This window comes from Hypanus sabinus, chromosome 14 (assembly GCF_030144855.1).
Source record: "Hypanus sabinus isolate sHypSab1 chromosome 14, sHypSab1.hap1, whole genome shotgun sequence".
NCBI classification, from domain to species: domain Eukaryota; kingdom Metazoa; phylum Chordata; class Chondrichthyes; order Myliobatiformes; family Dasyatidae; genus Hypanus; species Hypanus sabinus.
The window spans coordinates 50393192-50410610 of record NC_082719.1 but is presented as its reverse complement, the minus strand read 5'-3'; the positions used below and the strand labels follow the sequence as shown (position 1 = coordinate 50410610).

The 17419-nt window shown below is 40.3% G+C and overlaps 1 protein-coding gene across 4 annotated transcripts in view; it reads left to right on the top strand.

Moving 5' to 3' along the window:
* The window catches only part of corin (corin, serine peptidase), a 220659-nt gene extending 208271 nt beyond the window's left edge, over positions 1-12388 (top strand). For all 4 annotated transcript variants that reach the window (XM_059989143.1, XM_059989144.1, XM_059989146.1 and 1 more), the window contains exons 21-22: positions 9018-9151; positions 11044-12388. In XM_059989143.1, coding sequence (XP_059845126.1) covers positions 9018-9151; positions 11044-11220 — 311 coding nt within the window. In that variant the 3' untranslated portion in view covers positions 11221-12388. The remainder of the gene's footprint in view (positions 1-9017; positions 9152-11043) is intronic.
* Positions 12389-17419: the final 5031 nt, after the last annotated feature.

Genomic DNA, 17419 nt, shown 5'->3' with positions numbered 1-17419 from the left:
CTTCCTTAATATCTACATGCTCAAGCTTTTCAGTCCTCTGCACATCATCCCTACAATCACCAAGATCCTTTTCTGTAGTGAATACTGAAGCAAAGTATTCATTAAGTACTCTGCCATCTCCTTTGGTTCCATGCACACTTTTCCACTATCATACTTGATTGTTCCTATTCTGTCATGTCTTATCCTCTTGCTGTTCACATATTTGTAGAATACCTTGGGGTTTTCCTTAATTCTGTCTGCCAAGGCTTTCTCATGGCCTTTTCTGGCTCTTCTAATTTCATTCTTAAACTCCTTCTAATCTTCTAGATCTCGTAATTTCCTAGATTTTTGAACCTTTGGTAAGCTTTTCTTTTCCTCTTGACTAGTTTTACAATAGCGTTTGTACACCACAGTTCTTGTACCCTACCATCCTTTCCCTGTCTCATTGGGACATATCTATTCAGAACCCCATGCAAATATCCCCTGATCATCTGCCACATTTCTTCCATATGTTTCCCTGAGAACATGTTTCCAATTTATGCTTCCAAGTTCCTGCCTGATAGCCTCATATTTCCCCTTACTCCAATTAAACATTTCCCTAAATTGTCTGTTCCTATCCCTCTCCAATGCTATGGTAAAGAAGATAGAATTGTGACTACTGTCTCCCAGAGAGACCTGACACCTGAACAAATTCATTTCCCAATACCAGATCAATCACAGCCTCTCCTCTTGTAGGCTTACCTACATATTGTGTCAAGAAACCTTCCTGAACACACCTAACAAACTCCACCCTATCTAAACCCCTTACTCTAGGGAGATGCCAATCAATATTTGGAAAATTAATATCTCCCACCACAACAAACCTATTATTATTACTCCTTTCCAGAATCTGTCTTCCTATCTGCTCCTTGACATCCTTGTTACTATTGGATGGTCTATAAAAAACACCTAGAAGAGTTATTGATCCCTTCCTATACCTAACTTCTACCCATAGAGACTAGACAATCCCTCCATGACTTCCTCCTTTTCTGCAACCATGACACTATCTCTGATCAACAGTGCCACACCCCCCTCTTTTGCCTCCCTCCCTGTCCTTTCTATAACATCTAAAGCCTGGCACTTGAAGTAGCCATTCCTGCCCCTGCAACATCCAAGTCTCTGTAATGGCCACCACATCATATCTCCAAGTACTGATCCACACTCTAAGCTCATTCGCTTTGTTCATAATACTCCTTGCATTAAAATAGACACATTGCAAACTATCGGTCTGAGCACGTCCATTCTCTATCACCTGCCTATCCTCCCTTTCTCTATTTGTGAGCCAACCACCCTTTCCTCAGTCATTTCAATTCTGTTCCCTCCCCCCAGCAATTCTAGTTTAAACTCCCCCCAGTAGACTTAGCAAACCTCCCCGCCAGGATATTGGTCCCCCTCAGATTCAATTGCAACCCGTCCTTTTAGTACAGGTCACAGCTGCCCCAGAAGAGGTCCCAATGATCCAGAAATCTGAATCCCTGCCCGCTGCACAAATCCGTTAGCCACACCTTTATCCTCCACCTCATTCTATTCCTATACCCAATATCACGTGGCACAGGTAGTAATCCCAAGATTACTACCTTGAGATCCTGCTTCTCAACTTCCTTCCTAACTCCCTGTAGTCAGCTTTCAGGACCTCCTCCCTTTTCCTACCTATGTCATTTAATATAAAATGTTAATTACAATATTCATTTTTTAATGCCAAGTCCTCCATTTAAAGTCATCTTAAAATAACTTCTAAACTATTTAGTATGGCTTTTTTTCCACAACTGATTAAGCTCAGTGAATTTAATATTTTCATACAACATTAACATGCAGCTTTCCAGGGTGCCATTTTGATCTTTTCAGTTTTTATAAGAGCCAATTCAATCAATTTATTCCTTCACTTTTTTTTCTATAACCTGTAAATACGTATCCAATTTCACCCCCTCAATCAACATTCCAATATATAGCCCAATATTTTAAAACCATCTACAAGTTGATTTTCTTTGCACTAAGCAAATCCTCTCTTTGGTCTTCCTAAGTAACACGCACAAAAAGCTGGAGGAAGTCAGCAGGTCAGGCAGCATCTATGGAGAGGAATCAAGACTCTATGTTTCAGGCTGAGGCCCTTCATCAGAATACATAGCATTTTGTGTGTGTTACACTGGTTTTCCAGCATCTGCAGTATCTCGTGTCCATGGTGTTCTTCTGGTCTGCTAATTATAATTCCTCAGAACAATTCTAAATATTCTTTTCTGTACCTACACCAAAGCCTTCATTTCTTTCCTAAAACACAAAACCCAGAACGGGAGCTGGTATTGAAACAATATTTTATTTAGGCTTTAACAATCATGTTTTAATCTTGCAATTTATGTTCAATAAGCAAATATGTGAGAGAATTCCAAATTCTCCTGTTAATTAGTAAATTTCTTTAATGGGAAGAAACAGCAATATTTTGAATCAAGTGGAAAAAGTGCCAAGATCTGTATTACTTAAAAATTAAGTTTGGTGTTTTACAAAGCTAATTATTTTATAGGACCTGCAGATTTACCTTAAGGCTGCAGATTTTTTCCTTACTTTGATTTAAGACCCTTCTATTTGTAACTTTTTTTAGTAAGTGTATACAGTGGTGCTAGAAAGAGGGTGAAAGAATTTTCACTATTTATGTATAAGTATGTCCCAAAAATGATCAGATATACACATAAGTCCTAAAAGAACCCAATTAAATAAATAACAATAAAAATTATACTTGGTCATTTATTTATTGAGAAAAATAATCCAATATTACATGTATTTGTTAGAATAAGTATGTGAACCTCTGGGGTAATGCTTTCTACAAAGTCTATTTGGAATCAGGTGTTCCAATCAATGAGATGAGATTGGATGTGTGGGTTGTAGAGGTGCCCTGCCCTATTTAAAAAAAACACACACACACAATATCAGGTTCCTGACAGAGCCTGCTCTTCACAAGAAAAATCTGTTTGTGCACTATGCCTCAATCAAAATAACTTTCAGAGGACCTTAGAAGAAGAACTGTAGAGGTACATGAAGCTGGAAAAGGCTACAAAAGCATTTCTAAAGACTTGAGTGTTCATCTGTCCCGGTAAGAGAAAAGGTCTACAAATGGAGGAAACTCAGTACTGTTGCTACTCTCCCTAGGAGTGGGCATCCCGCACAGATCGCACCAAGAACATGATGTGCAATGCTGAAGTTGGTGAAAAAGAACCCAAGGGTAACAGCAAAAGACCTGCAGAAATCTCTAGAACTTGCTAAAGTCTCTGTTCATGTGTCCATTATAAGAGAAACACTGAACAAGAATGGTGTTCATGGTAGGACATCATGGAGGAAACCACTTCTCTCCAAAACAAAACATTGCTGCACATTTCCAATTTGCAAAAGACCACCTAGATGTTCCACAGCGCTTCTCGTACTATGTTTTGTGGACAGATGAGACAAAAGTTGAACTCTGTGGCAGAATTTGGTGGAAAAAGGGCACCACATACTAACACCAATCTTCTGTGAAGCATCTCAACTGTGAAGCATACTAGAAGGAGTATTATGGTTTGGGGCTGCTTTGCTGCCTTAGGGCCTGGACAGCTGCAATCATTGAGGGAACAATGAATTCAAAATTGTATCACAATATTTTACAGGAGAATGTCAGGGTAGTGGTTCATTACCTGAAGCTTAGCAACAAGACAATGATCCAATAGACAAGAGCAAATCAACAACAGAATGGTTTAAAAAGAAGAAAACTTGTGTTTTGGAGTGGCTGTGTCGAAATCCTGAATCTAACCCTTTAGAAATATTGTGAAAGGACCTGAAGCAAGCAGTTTATGCAAGGAAGCCCACCAACATCCCAGGGCTGAAGCAGTTTTGTAAGAAAGAATGGCTTAAAATTCCTCCAAGCCAATGTGCAAAACTGATCAACAATTACCATAAACGTTTGGTTGAAGTTATTACTGTACAAAGGGGGTCACAACAGTTACTGAAAGCAAAGGTTCACATTTTTCAACAAATATATGTAATATTGTATCATTTTTCTCAATAAATAAATGAACAAGTATAATTGTTTTTGTGTTATTTATTTAATTCAATCTGTTGTCTTAAGACCATAAGACAAAGGAGCAGAAGTTGGCCATTCGACCCATCGAGTCTGCTCCACCATTTTATCATGAGCTGATCCATTCTCCCATTTAGTCCCACTCCCCTGCCATCTCACCAAAACCTTTGATACCCTGGCTACTCAGATACCTATCAATCTCTTCCTTAAATATACCTAATGGCTTGGCCTCCACTGCCGCCCGTGGCAACAAATTCCACAGATTCACCACCCTCAGGCTAAAAAAAATTCTTCACATCTCTGTTCTGAATGGGCGTCCTTCAATGCTTAAGTCATGCCCTCTCATACTAGAATCCCCTACCATGGGAAACAACTTTCCCACATCCACTCTGTCCAAGCCTTTCAACATTTGAAATGTTTCTATGAGGTCCCCCCCCCCTCATTTTTCTAAACTCCAAGGAGTACAGTCCAAGAGCGGTCAAACGTTCCTCATATGTTAACCCTCTCATTCCCGCAATCATGCTAGTGAATCTTCTCTGAACCCTTTCCAATGTCAGCACATCCTTTCTTAAATAAGGAGTTCAAAACTGCACACAATGCTCCAAGTGAGGTCTTACCAGTGTCTTATAGAGCCTCAACATTACATTCCTGCTGCTATACTCTATTCCTCTAGAAATGAATGCCAGCATTGCATTCGCATTCTTCACCACCGACTCAACCTGGAGGTTAACCTTAAGGGTATCCTGCACGAGGGCTCCCAAGTCCCGTTGCATCTCAGAACTTTGAATTCTCTCCCCATTTAAGTAATAGTCTGTCCGTTTATTTCTTCTACCAAAGTGCATGACCATACACTTTCCAACATTGTATTTCATTTGCCACTTCTTTGCCCATTCTCTCAATCTATCCAAGTCTCTCTGCAGACTTTCTGTTTCCTCAGCACTACCAGCCCCTCCACCTATCTTTGTATCATCAGCAAACTTAGCCACAAAGCTATCTATTCCGTAATCCAAATAGTTGATATACAACATAAAAAGAAGCGGCCCCAACACGGACCCTTGGAACACCACTGGTAACCAGCAACCAACCAGAATGGGATCCCTTTATTCCAACTCGGTGTTCTGCCAATCAGCCAATGCTCTAACCACATATGTAATTTTCCTGTAATTCCATGGGCTCTTATCTTGTTTAGCAGCCTCATGTGTGGCACCTTGTCAAAGGCCTTCTGAAAATCCAAATACACAACATCCACTGCATCTCACTTGTAATTTCCTCAAAAAATTGCAATACGTTTGTCAGGCAGGATTTTCCTTTAAGGAAACCATGCTGAGTTCTGCCTATCTTGTCATAAGCCTCCGTAACCTCATCCTAGACAATTGATTCCAACAACTTCCCAACCACCAATGTCAAGCTAACAGGTCTATAATTTCCATTTTGCTTTCTTGCCCCCTTCTTAAACAGCGGAGTGACATTTGCAATCTTCCAGTTCTCTGGAACCATGCCAGAATCTATTGATTTTTGAAAGCTCATTGCTAATGCCTCCGCAATCTCTACAGCTACTTCCTTCAGAACACAAGGGTGCGTTCCATCTGGTCCTGGAGATTTATCTACCCTTAAGACTATTCAGCTTCCTGAGCACTTTCTCTGTCATAATTGTGACTGTGCACACTTGATGCCCTTGAGTGTCCGGTATACAGCTGATGTCTTCCTCAGTGAAGACTGATGCAAAATACTCGTTCAGTTCCTCCTCCATCTCCTTATCTCCCATTACAATTTCTCCAGCATCATTTTCTATCGTTCCTATATCTACTCTCACCTGTCTTTTACTCTTTATATACTTGAAAAAGCTTCTAGTATCCTCTGATATTATTTGCTAGCTTTCTTTCATAGTTCATCTTTTCCCTCTTAATGACCTTCTTAGTTTCCTTTTGTAAGCTTTTAAAAACTTCCCAGTCCTCTGTCTTCCCACTAATTTTTGCTTCCTTGTATGCCCTCTCCTTTGCTTTAACTTTGGCTTTGACTTCTCTTGTCAGCACAGTTGCATCCTTTTTCCATTTGAACATTTCTTTTTTTGGAATGTATCTGTCTTGCACCTTCCTCATTTCTCGCATAAACTCCAACCACTGCTGCTCTGCCATCCTTCCCGCTAGTGTCCCTTTCCAGACGACTTTGGCCACTCTCACGCCACCGTAATTTCCTTTACTCCACTGAAATACCAAAAAATCGGATTTCGGCTTCTCTTTCTCAAATTTCACAGTAAGCTCTATCATGTTATGATCACTGTCTCCTAAGGGTTCCTTCACCTCAATCTTTCCAATCACTTCTGGTTCATTACACAATACCCAATCCAGTACAGCCGATCCCCTAGTGGGCTCAACAACAAGCTGTTCTAAAAAGCCGTCATGTAGACATTCTACAAATTCTCTCTCGAGATCTAGTGCTGATCTGATTTTCCCAATCCACTCGCTTGTTAAAATCCCCCACAATTATCATTACACTGCCCTTCTTGCAAGCCTTTTCTATTTCCTCTTGTAATTTGTAGTCCACATCACTGCAGCTGTTAGGAGGACTGTATATAACTGCCATCAGGGTCCTTTTACTCCTGTGATTTCTGAGCTCAACCCATAAAGATTCTGCACCTTCCGATCCTATGTCACCTCTTTCTAACGATTTAATATCATTTCTTACCAATAAAGCCACACCACTTCCTCTGCCTACCTGCCTATCCTTCCGATACACCGTGTATCCTTGGACGTTCATCTCCCAGAGACATGCATCCTTTAACCACATCTCAGTGATGGCCACAATATCATGCCTGCCAATCTGTAGCTGTACGACAAGATCATCCACCTTATTCCCTATGCTGCGTGCATTTAAGTATAACACCTCAAGTCCAGTATTTGGTACTTTTTGCTTTGATTGCACTGCAACTCATCCCAATGGCTGCAAATTTACCCCATCACCTGCCTGTCCTTCCGGACATCTTTGCTGCTCACTATTTTAGATTTATTTCTGTTTTCCCCCTCCTCCGCTCTGTCTTTCCAGTTCCAATCCCCAACCCTCCCTAACAGCTCTATTAAACCTTCCCACCAGGATTTTGGTCCCCTTCAGTTTCAGGTGTAACTGTCCTTTTTGAACAGGTCATACTTCCCCCAGAAGAGATCCCAATGATCCAAGAATCTGAAGCCCTGCCCCCGTCTCTCAGCCACACATTTATCTGCCTGATCCTTCTATTTTTGTCCTCGCTAGCACATGGCACAGGTAGCAATCCTGAGATTAATACCCTGGAGGTCCTGCTTCTTAGCTTCCTTCCTAACTCCCAGAAATCTCTCTTTAGGACCTCCTCCCTTTTCTTATCTATGTCATTGGTACCAATATGTACCAAGACAGCTGGCTGCTCACCCTCTCCCTTCAGAATACTCTGGACCCAATCTGAGACATCCCGTACCCTGGCACCTGGGAGGCAACACACCATGCGGGTATCTCTACCAGGCTCACAGAATCTCCTGTCTGTTCCCCTGACTATGGAATCCCCTATGACTACCGCACTCCTCTTCTCCCTCCTGCACAACAGCACCAGGCTCAGTGCCAGAGACCTGGTCACCGTGGCTGTCCCCTGTCGTCATCCCCCTCAACAGCATCCAAAACAATATACTTATTGCTGAGGGGAGCAGCCACAGGGGTGCTCTCCACTATCTGGACATTTCCCTTTCCTCTCCTGACAGTCACCCAGTTTTCTGACCCTGTTGCCTAGGGATGACTACCTCCCCTGTAATTCCTGACTATCACCTCTTCACTTTCCCTAATAAGCAGTAGGTCATCAAGCTGCAGCTCCAGATCCCTAACACAGTCACTGAGGATCTGCATCTCGGTGCACCTGGTGCAGTTGTGGCCATCAGGGAGGCTGGAGGTCTCCCAGGATTCCCACATCTGACACCCTGAGCAAAGCACTAACCTGCTACCTAATTCTACTGGAATGAAACAAGGAAAAATAAGTCTACTCACCCACTTACCTCACCAAACACACAAACTTTTTAAACCGTTAGCTCGTACCGTTAGCTGTGTGGGCCCTGCTGTTCCTCCATCTGTCCGGGCCGATTCGCCAAGGGGAAAAAAGACCTACTTCTAAGCTAATTATATAAATTAAAGGAGCTTACCCGGCCTTACCTGACTGGGAGCAAGTTCATCCTCAGCCTCTGCTCGCCGAAGCCTCTCGAGCCAAAGGCTTCCTACTCTGTCTCCTGCTCCATTAATCTGCTTGCATTTTAAATTCTCCTGCTGCCTCAGAGGCTGACCTTCACACGCATGCACTGTTGTGCCCCGTTCAAACTGCTGAAGAAATGAGATCTCTGTATTTAGTTTTAGGACTTGCAAAAAGATCTGATCACATTTTAGGTCATATTTATACAGAAATAGAGAAAATTCTGCAGGTTTCACAAACTTTCTAGCACTACTACATCTTCAAATGGGAAATTCCATAGGGATGCTCCTGATTGGCTGATATCCTAGAGAAATCACACAACTAGACAGGCAATCGTTTTTTTCTAATCACTTCAGGGGAACATCCATGAAAATTCTGTTCTGGTGTTGGTACATTTGAAGATTAAAAAATTACTGTATATTACAATAATGAGCAAATTTTGTTTGTAATCCAAACATGGACATTTAAAGTTTTATACATCAAATAAAATTAATTATCACAAAAGGACACAAACAACAGTTTCTCAATTTATGAAAGGAAAGCATTCCTGAAAATATTTGAGCAAAATACTACAAATAATAAAAGCTAAGTGTAATGTATTATGACTGTTTGGGTCCAATGTGGTCCAATGTGTGACAGTGGTAACTATTTGCTGTAGCAAAAAATCAAATATTTAATATTTTGATGAATAAGTGTAACCAGCATCACTGTAATTATGAGGTGTGATAGCAAAGCTATAATTTCTTGGAATTTTCATCTCAGTACCCATGAAGCTTCAGGAAGGAGGAGTCCGCATTCTTCCCTATGACTATTGTCGGAACGCCTTCGGCTCTGAAAAAGTCACTTCTCGAACTTTATGTGCAGGTTATCAACATGGAACTGTGGATGCCTGCGAAGTAAGGGATTATGAATATTTTGTTAATACAAGCCCAGCACATCTTGCATTTGTGATGTTTTGTCTGGCTAATTGGGTGGCTTTGCAAGATACTAGAACTCAGCTAGCATGTGGTTGAAGTTGGTTCTTCCAGCCCTCCCTCCCTCCACACTCTGCCTGCTCCACCCGCCACCCCCGCCCAATTTAAGAAATGAAGTAGTGCTTACTACCTGTTGCTGCAATTTCATAGGTAAGGCGGCTCCTACTGATGTCATATGATATGTGAAGTAGGGGAGGAGAGTTGGGAAGATGGATTAGCCACAAAAGTTCTTTTGTTAGCCAGTCTGTGCATAATGGTTGCAATGGCACCTTCATTTTGCAAATTTCTGTGATCCTATTGTGGGGTTATCAAAGATTATTAAAGGGTTTGATCAATCTAACTGCTTAATATGGTTTGCTGGATCCCATTTCTATTTCATCCTGAGATTACAGCATAGAACTGCATCATTTGCCTCTCTTCTTTCATGTCATAATACCACTCCCAACCACCTCTTGTCTTTCTATTTTTAATTATTAGCTTAATCTTTGTTTATGCCTGATCTGAACCTGCATATGCTTCAGAATTCTACAGTTCCGCATTATCATAAATCTAGGATTTAAATAAAGGACAGTCTTGATGTACTTTTTCAGATATACACAAGCGTAAATGCTCTTACCTAGAAGCTAGATTTTAGGTATACTTGGTTAATCAAATCAGTGGAATACATTTGATTCACGAAACAAAATAGAAAAATCAAGACAGATACACAAGAGACTGTGTTGTAATCTAGAGCAAAACATGAGCTGCTAGAGGGACAGCAGGTCAGTAGCACCTGTGGAGGGAAATAAAAAGCAGTATCAAAATATTCTAGCTCCATGAATGTTTAATACCAAACATGCACATTTCAAAGGGGTTGACTTACCCCATTGATTATACAGTGACCTACAAGGAGCACTATACTCATGTAACAGTTGAATTTGGCTACAGAAGCACGATTTCTTGTTTTACCAAACCGTAAATCAACATTCTCCATATACTTAAAGCCTTTTGCAGTATGTAAAAGGAACTACTTCCCTAAACTCATTGTTGGGTATATTCCCTCGACTTATTGGCAAGTGTTTTCTCAACTTATAGACCAGAACAACCCACTCCATTTTTCCCATGCCCATCCTGAAACAGGAAAACAATTTATTTACAATAATCAAGGTGCAATCTACAGATAATTGTTAATAGGGTACGATGCAAAATCAAATCTTAAAGAATTTTATATTATCACATGATTGTAGTTTAATTGGGAAGCAATATTTTATTTTTTAATTTATTAGTATCTGAGCTTCACTAGCAAGACCAGCACTTTTAACTGCTGTTGGAAGATGGTAGTGGGCCACTTTCCTGAACTATCTCACACTTTCTGATAAAGATCCTCCCACAATGTTGCTGGGTAGAGTATTCTAGGATTTAGACCTGGCAACAACAGGAGTCAGGATATATTTCCAAATCAGGAAGGAGTGCAACTTGGAGAGGAACCTGCTGATGGTGGTATTCCCATGCACCCGTGATCAGCCCTCATTGTCCTTGGTGGGTTTGAGAGGGGTGTAGTAGTAACTATAGTGGACAGGTATACACTGTAGCCACCATATATACTGGTGTTGGATTTGCCAATCAAGCAGCTGCTTTTTCCTAGTATAATTGGATATAATTTAGATATAATAGGAGCTGCACATAAAGAATGCTAATTTTAAATTTCTTGTGAAATTAGTTAGGTTATCTTAAACTCAATTTATCTAGTGCAAACCTTGGCTAAAGAGTGTGATTTTTTTTAAAGGAGTATTGGCCTCCATTGCTGAACCCCATTCTGTATTTCTGTTGAGCAGGGTGACAGTGGAGGACCCCTGGTTTGTGAGCAGCCTGGAAAGAGATGGACATTATTTGGTTTAACCGCTTTGGGACATCATTGCTCTGCAATAATCCATCATCCTGGTGTATACTCCAATGTAACTCATTTTGTTGAATGGATTGAGAGGCAGATCTACATTAACACATTTTTATAAATTAATTATTTAAAGACCAGTACTACAGCATCCCAGATGAGATGTCAAGCAGAAGGAGGTAGAATTGTGCACATTGACACGGCCAACAAAATCACTTCCTTCGTGATTGCACTTTTGTGTTCACTGAAAATATCTGATAATGATTATTCCCATCACCACTCTTGACCTTCCTGTTTATTACAAAGATTTGGTAATCTTCTAATTCATATGGAATAGTTACATCAATCTGCTCTACTAGGCTATTAGATCCATCAGTGCTTATAAATATTGACCTGAAGGACATTAAAAAATATTTGTGCAGCCAGTAACACATTAATCATCTGTTGGTTTGTCTTGAGTTTTACATTACAGTATTTCCATTTCAAAACTGTACAACCCTATATGCCCTAGGACATTCTGTGTTGCTTAAATAGTCTTTGGAAAAATATCATCACTTTTAAATTGACTGTTTAAAAAATTATTTTGCACATTCTTCACCAGACTGCCTCACATTGAGAATGTGGGGGGGTAAATGCTTTCATATTTTCAGAAGCATTTGTTGGCTGGTATATTTTGCTTCAATGCAAAACTTCCAAATCCAAAGTTGAATTCTAGATTTGTTTCTACGTAATGATATTTCTACAATTTTTTAAATCGTAAATGTAATCATCACTGTAGAATATTTCCAGCATGTTAATATCAAAAATGCTTCAACAATGATTTGTTAACTGGACTATGTGTTCAACAATATGTATTTTATGTAGTAAAATTCTTTCCTGAATGGTTACCTGTCAAATAGGTGTCATGTGGAAAAACAGGGTTTAGATGGGTGATTATGAACTGATGTATTTAAAAATTACATAAATAATTGATTTTGTAGTATTAATCATATCAGAATAAACTTCATCTATGTAGCACCTTTCAGCTTTAAAGCAGAAAGCAACCATGCAAAGAATAAATAAAATGCACTTCTCTAGAATCTATAGTATAATTTCATTACCTTAATTAAGTTTATAATCAAGATATAAATAAGACAGGGACACAATCAGTGGCACGGAGCTTCATAACAGTAGTCAAAAAATAATATTTTCTGATGGTCTCATCTTTCATTCTGAATTAAGCTTATTTTCCTTCACAGTTTGATACTTTTTTGTATAAACATGAATGAAATAAAATCTTTCTTGCCCGATCACTGGTGTTATTACTCTTTACATTGTCAAGTATTCATTATATGTGAAATATGCAAACTTAACTCTGTTCCAAAGCATTGTGTACTTTTAATAATACTGTTGTTAAGTGGTAATGATGTTCTTACCGTAAGTTACTCTTTGATCCCAATGTTTGGTTTTGGCTCATTCTGTGCGTTCACATTGCACTGTATGTCTGAATAAGTATTACACTTTGATATAGAAATTTCAATGATGTAATCCTAAAAGCTTAGTTTAGAAATGACTAAAGGGTTTCTGAAAAATATCTGTAATGAACAATGCAACATTCCATGTAAAGAAATGACTGCAATTCAGAAAATATTCTTATATTCCTTTTACTAAGTGCTCTCTTAAAAATTGTGTGTTTACATATTATTTTCTTGGTGTTTTAGTTGATGTTTACAAATGCCTTGGTTCAGGGGTTCCCACCCTGGAGTCCATGGATCCTCTGATTAATGGTAGTGGTCCATTCCATAAAAAAAGATTGGGAACCCCTGCTTTAGTTGATAGGTGGTGATGCAGACTGGTACCAGATGAAATGATAGAGTCAATCACAAGTTAAGACATAAACTAATAACTCTAGTTCTTGCCTTCAGTAGTTTGGAATTTTAAAATTCAGGTTGCTGTTTTGTTGTCTTCAATAATAAGTGCACCTCAAATAAGGTTTTGGACTTGAGCTTCTGTAATTTAACTGGTTATTCATTACATTGATGCACTGCAGTTTTCCTGTGCTGTGTCAGAGGTTTACAAAATTGTGAGGAGTGCTAATAAGATAGACAGCTACAGTCTTATTAGTGTAGGGGAGTCTAAATCTAGACAGTGTACTCTAAGTATAAGGTGAGAGGAGAAAGGTTTGAAGGAGAACTGAGAAGTAAGTTTTGTTTCAAAACAAAGTGCATGATGAGTTTGTTAAATGAGCTACCAGAGGAGTGGGGAGAGGCAGATATAATACATTTGGACAGGTAGTTGAAGTAGCTCAGGGAGGCACCTCGGTCAGCACGGATAACTTGGGCTTGAAGGATTTGTTTCTGTACTCAATGAGATATTAATTATTTACAAAATTCCAAGTTAATTCCTCGTCTTTGCATCAAAGACTGCAGCCTCTACTGAATTAACTATTTTCAGGAATGATTGTGTAGGCCTTAAAACATAAACATTCTTTGAGCCACCTAATCTCTTGCCTGAATAATGTGTGCTTGTATTAATGATCTCAACATCACATAATGTTCCGTATTTCCTTGACTTCAATTATGTGAAATAGTAGCAGCGGTAAGGTTCGATTTAATGAATAGTTGAGATGACGTACAGTGTTACTATCGAGTCAATCTAGCAAATTGTGGAAAAAGTGCCTTTGGAGAGGGGTGTTCAACATTATTGGGCTGCTCTGATTCTCCTGTTACATTTAGTCCAAAATTGGCCTAAATCTTACTTCCATCAGTTTTAGAATTAACATGCTAAAAGAGGTGGGGAAGTGGAATTGCTAATTAGTGAGGGTATTATAACTGCAAAAAGGGAGTACGTCATGTAGAGATTGTCTACTGAGTCAGTGTGGGTGGAAGTCAAAAGCAAGAATGGGGCAATTACTGCATTGGGGAGTATTGTATAGACCCCCCAACAGCAACAGAGACACTGAGGAAAAGATTGGGAGGCAGACTTTGGAAAGGTGCAAAAATAACAGGGTTGTTGACATGGATGATTTCAACCTCCCTAAAATTGACTGGTACCTCCTTAGAGCAAAAGCTGTAGATGGTGTGGAATTTCTTCAGAAGGATTTCTGACACCGTACGTAGACAGGCTGACTAGAGGAGAAGCCATAATGGATCTGGTACTAGGCGATGAACCTGGTCAGGTGACAGATCTCTTTGTAGGTGAGCATTTCAGAGACAATGACCACAAATCCCTGACCTTTAGCATTTCCTTGGACAGGGATAAGAACAGATGGTATGGGAAAGTATTCAATTGGGGGGAGGGCAAATGATGATGTTATCAAGCAGAAAGTTGGAAGCACAGATAGGGTACAGGAGTATTCAGGGAAATGCACAACAGAAATGTGGAGGCTGTTTAGGGAGCACTTGCATGGGGTTCTGGATAGGATTCTCTCATTGAGGAAGAGAAAAATCATGATTGACAAGAGATGTTGGGCACTAATCAAGAGAAGGAAAGAAGAGTACTTAAGGTTTAGGAAGCTAGGAAGTTACAAGTAGCTAGGAGAGAGTTTAAGAAATATCAGTGATGACTTGCAGTCAAGTATGATTCTTCTGGTGGTGATCCGGTCACTTGTGGGTCTTGAGATGACTGAAGTGGTCAGTCCATGATCCACAAGCCCTATGGCAGGTGTAGGTCATTGAAGTGGTGGTGAATGTCGCTAGTCCGGCCTTTCCCAGTCTCTCCTTATGTTGAAGACTCTTAATCTCAGTAGCACAGTGGAGGTATTCTTCAAGCTGTACAGATCCCTCATAGACAGTCCTTCTCCAGCTTTTCTTACCCTGTGTTAATTTCTCCCGCCCATTCAGACTGAAGTGGCACTTCCTCAGGTGGGTCTTGATCTTGTCTTTGAATCACTTTTTCTGCCTTCCAGGAGTGCACTTTGCATTCTTGAGTTGATCAAGTAGGAGTTGTTTAGGGAGGCGGGAGTCAGGCACATGGATGATGTTGCTGACCCATCACAATTGATGTTGAGTCACGATTGTGGCTATGGAGTTAATGTTAGCTTCCTCCAGGATGCTGGAGTTAGCTTGCCTGTCTTCCCGCTAACACTCAGATTCTTTTTGATGGTAAATTTCCAGGGATTTTATGTGTCTTATATATGTTGTCCATGACTCCGCTCCATATAGCAAGAAGGGGACAACAGCTTATTAGAACAGAAGCTTAGTGTTGCTGTGGATGTCTTCAAAAACCCTCTTTTCCAGCCTGTCAAAAGTTTCACTTGCATAGCCTATTCTGCAATTTATATCAAGGTTTATGTTGGTTCTTGAAGAAAGAAGGCTGCCAAGATATGTGAAATAATCAGGCTTCTCCAGAGTGATGTTGTCAACTGGGATGGTTGGAAGTTTAGGAGCTTGATCTGGAGCAGGTTGGTGCAGGACTTGTGTTTTCGTGATGTTTAGATCAAGTCCCAGGAGCTGGTGTGCTCTGGCAAAAGCTTCCATTATGCACTGCAGATCCTCCTCAAGTGTGAGCTATGATGGCGTTGTCGTCTGCATATTGGAGCTCCATAATGGAAATAGTTGTCACCTTGTTCTTTGCCTTGAACCTGTTAAGGTTAAAGAGCACCCCCTCCCCCACATCTGTCCTATAGAGAATCTGGACTCCTTGTGGGAGGTCTTGGCCAGTGAGGTGAAGAATGATCACAATGAAAATTGCAAACAGAGTTGGGGCAATGATGCATCTCTGTTTGACCCTAGTCTCAAACTTGAACTGTACTGTTCCATAGCTGCTGTCGCTGATGACTTTTGTACTTACAACATTGTGTAAAAGCTGCAGGATCTTGACGTATTTTTCTGGGCACCCAATTTTGGACAGTGCCTGCCAATGGGCAGGATGATTTACAGAATCAAGTGCCATATAAAGTGGGAGATTTTGTTCCTGAGCTTTCTTCTGTAATTGATGTGCTGTAAAAATCATGTCAGATGTTCCTCCGGCTGGATGGAAGCTACACTGAAACTCAGGAAGGAGATCTACAGCTAGATAAAAATTCAGGTGAATACCTTTCCTGTTGTAGAGAGGAGAGAGAGATACCTCTATAGTTTCTGCAGTCAGCTTTGTCACCATTTTTGAAGAGTTTCACAATCAGGGTGTCCCTGAGTTCAGCTAGAATCTTCTCCTGGTCCCAGATCTTAACAAGCAGGTCATAAATATGACTTAAAAGTCTGTGCTACTTTCCTAGAGGATTTTTGCTGGAATTCCATCAGGCCTAGTGAACCTGTTGTTCCTCAATTTCTTGTATGCCGTCTGCACTTCTTTGATACTAGGAGACTTACACACGTCCGTCTTCATGGGTCATTGAGGGAGCTGGTTGATGAGTTCAATGTCAACAGTGGTGTAATGATTAAGTAGTTCCTGAAAGTGTTCATTGCATCAAGAATTGATAGTATCATCGCCCTTTAGTAGACTTTGTCCATCTTTGGAGTGAAAGGGGTTTCGGTCACAATGGTTTGGGCCATACACTGTTTTGATGGCATAAATAAACCCCTGATATCACCAGACTCAGCATGCTGCTGTATTTCTAAGGCCCTCAGTCCATCACTGATTCTTTATTTCCCATACTCTATGCTGGAATATGGCTTTAGCTTTAAGTTGGCTACTCTTTTTGCCTTGCAATTAATGTCCTTCTGCCAGGCACAGAAAGCTTTCCTTTTGCTGTTGATTAACTCTTCTATTTCATTGTCATTTTTATAAAATCAATCTTTGTTTTTCCCTGGTCTTGTATCTAGTGATGTTTCTACAAATATTAAGGCTGGTGGTCTTCAGTGTGGTCCAGTGTGCTTCAATGCCCTCCAGAAACTGCTTTGAGAGTCTTTCAGAAAGGGCAGTCTGGAAATGTTACACCTTCGCTGTGTCTATTAAGGTCTGGATATTGAACCTGGGATCGCTTAGCTTCTTTTGCACTCTGCTCTTCCACATGATTTTGATGGTCATTTGTGAGTGAATAAGCCAATGGTCCAGCCATCATCAGCACTGATCATGGCTCTTGTATTCTTTACGTCTCTGTGATCCCTCCTATGAACAATTGTTTATAAGATGCAAGTCTTTGAATGGGGGTGCATCCACAAAGTTTCCACCTTATTTCTTTGACAGAACATGGTGTTGGATAGTCGGGTCATGTTCAGCACACTTGGACAGTAAGAGCACTCCACTGAAGTTGATGTTACCAATACCTTCCTTCCTCATTGCCTTTCCAGGAGTTACTTTCCCTGCCAACTTTAGCACTGAAGTCTCCAAGAAGAATAACCTCATTTTCCTTGGAAATATTTGATAGTACGTGGTCTAAATCAGCATAGAAGGTCTCCTTA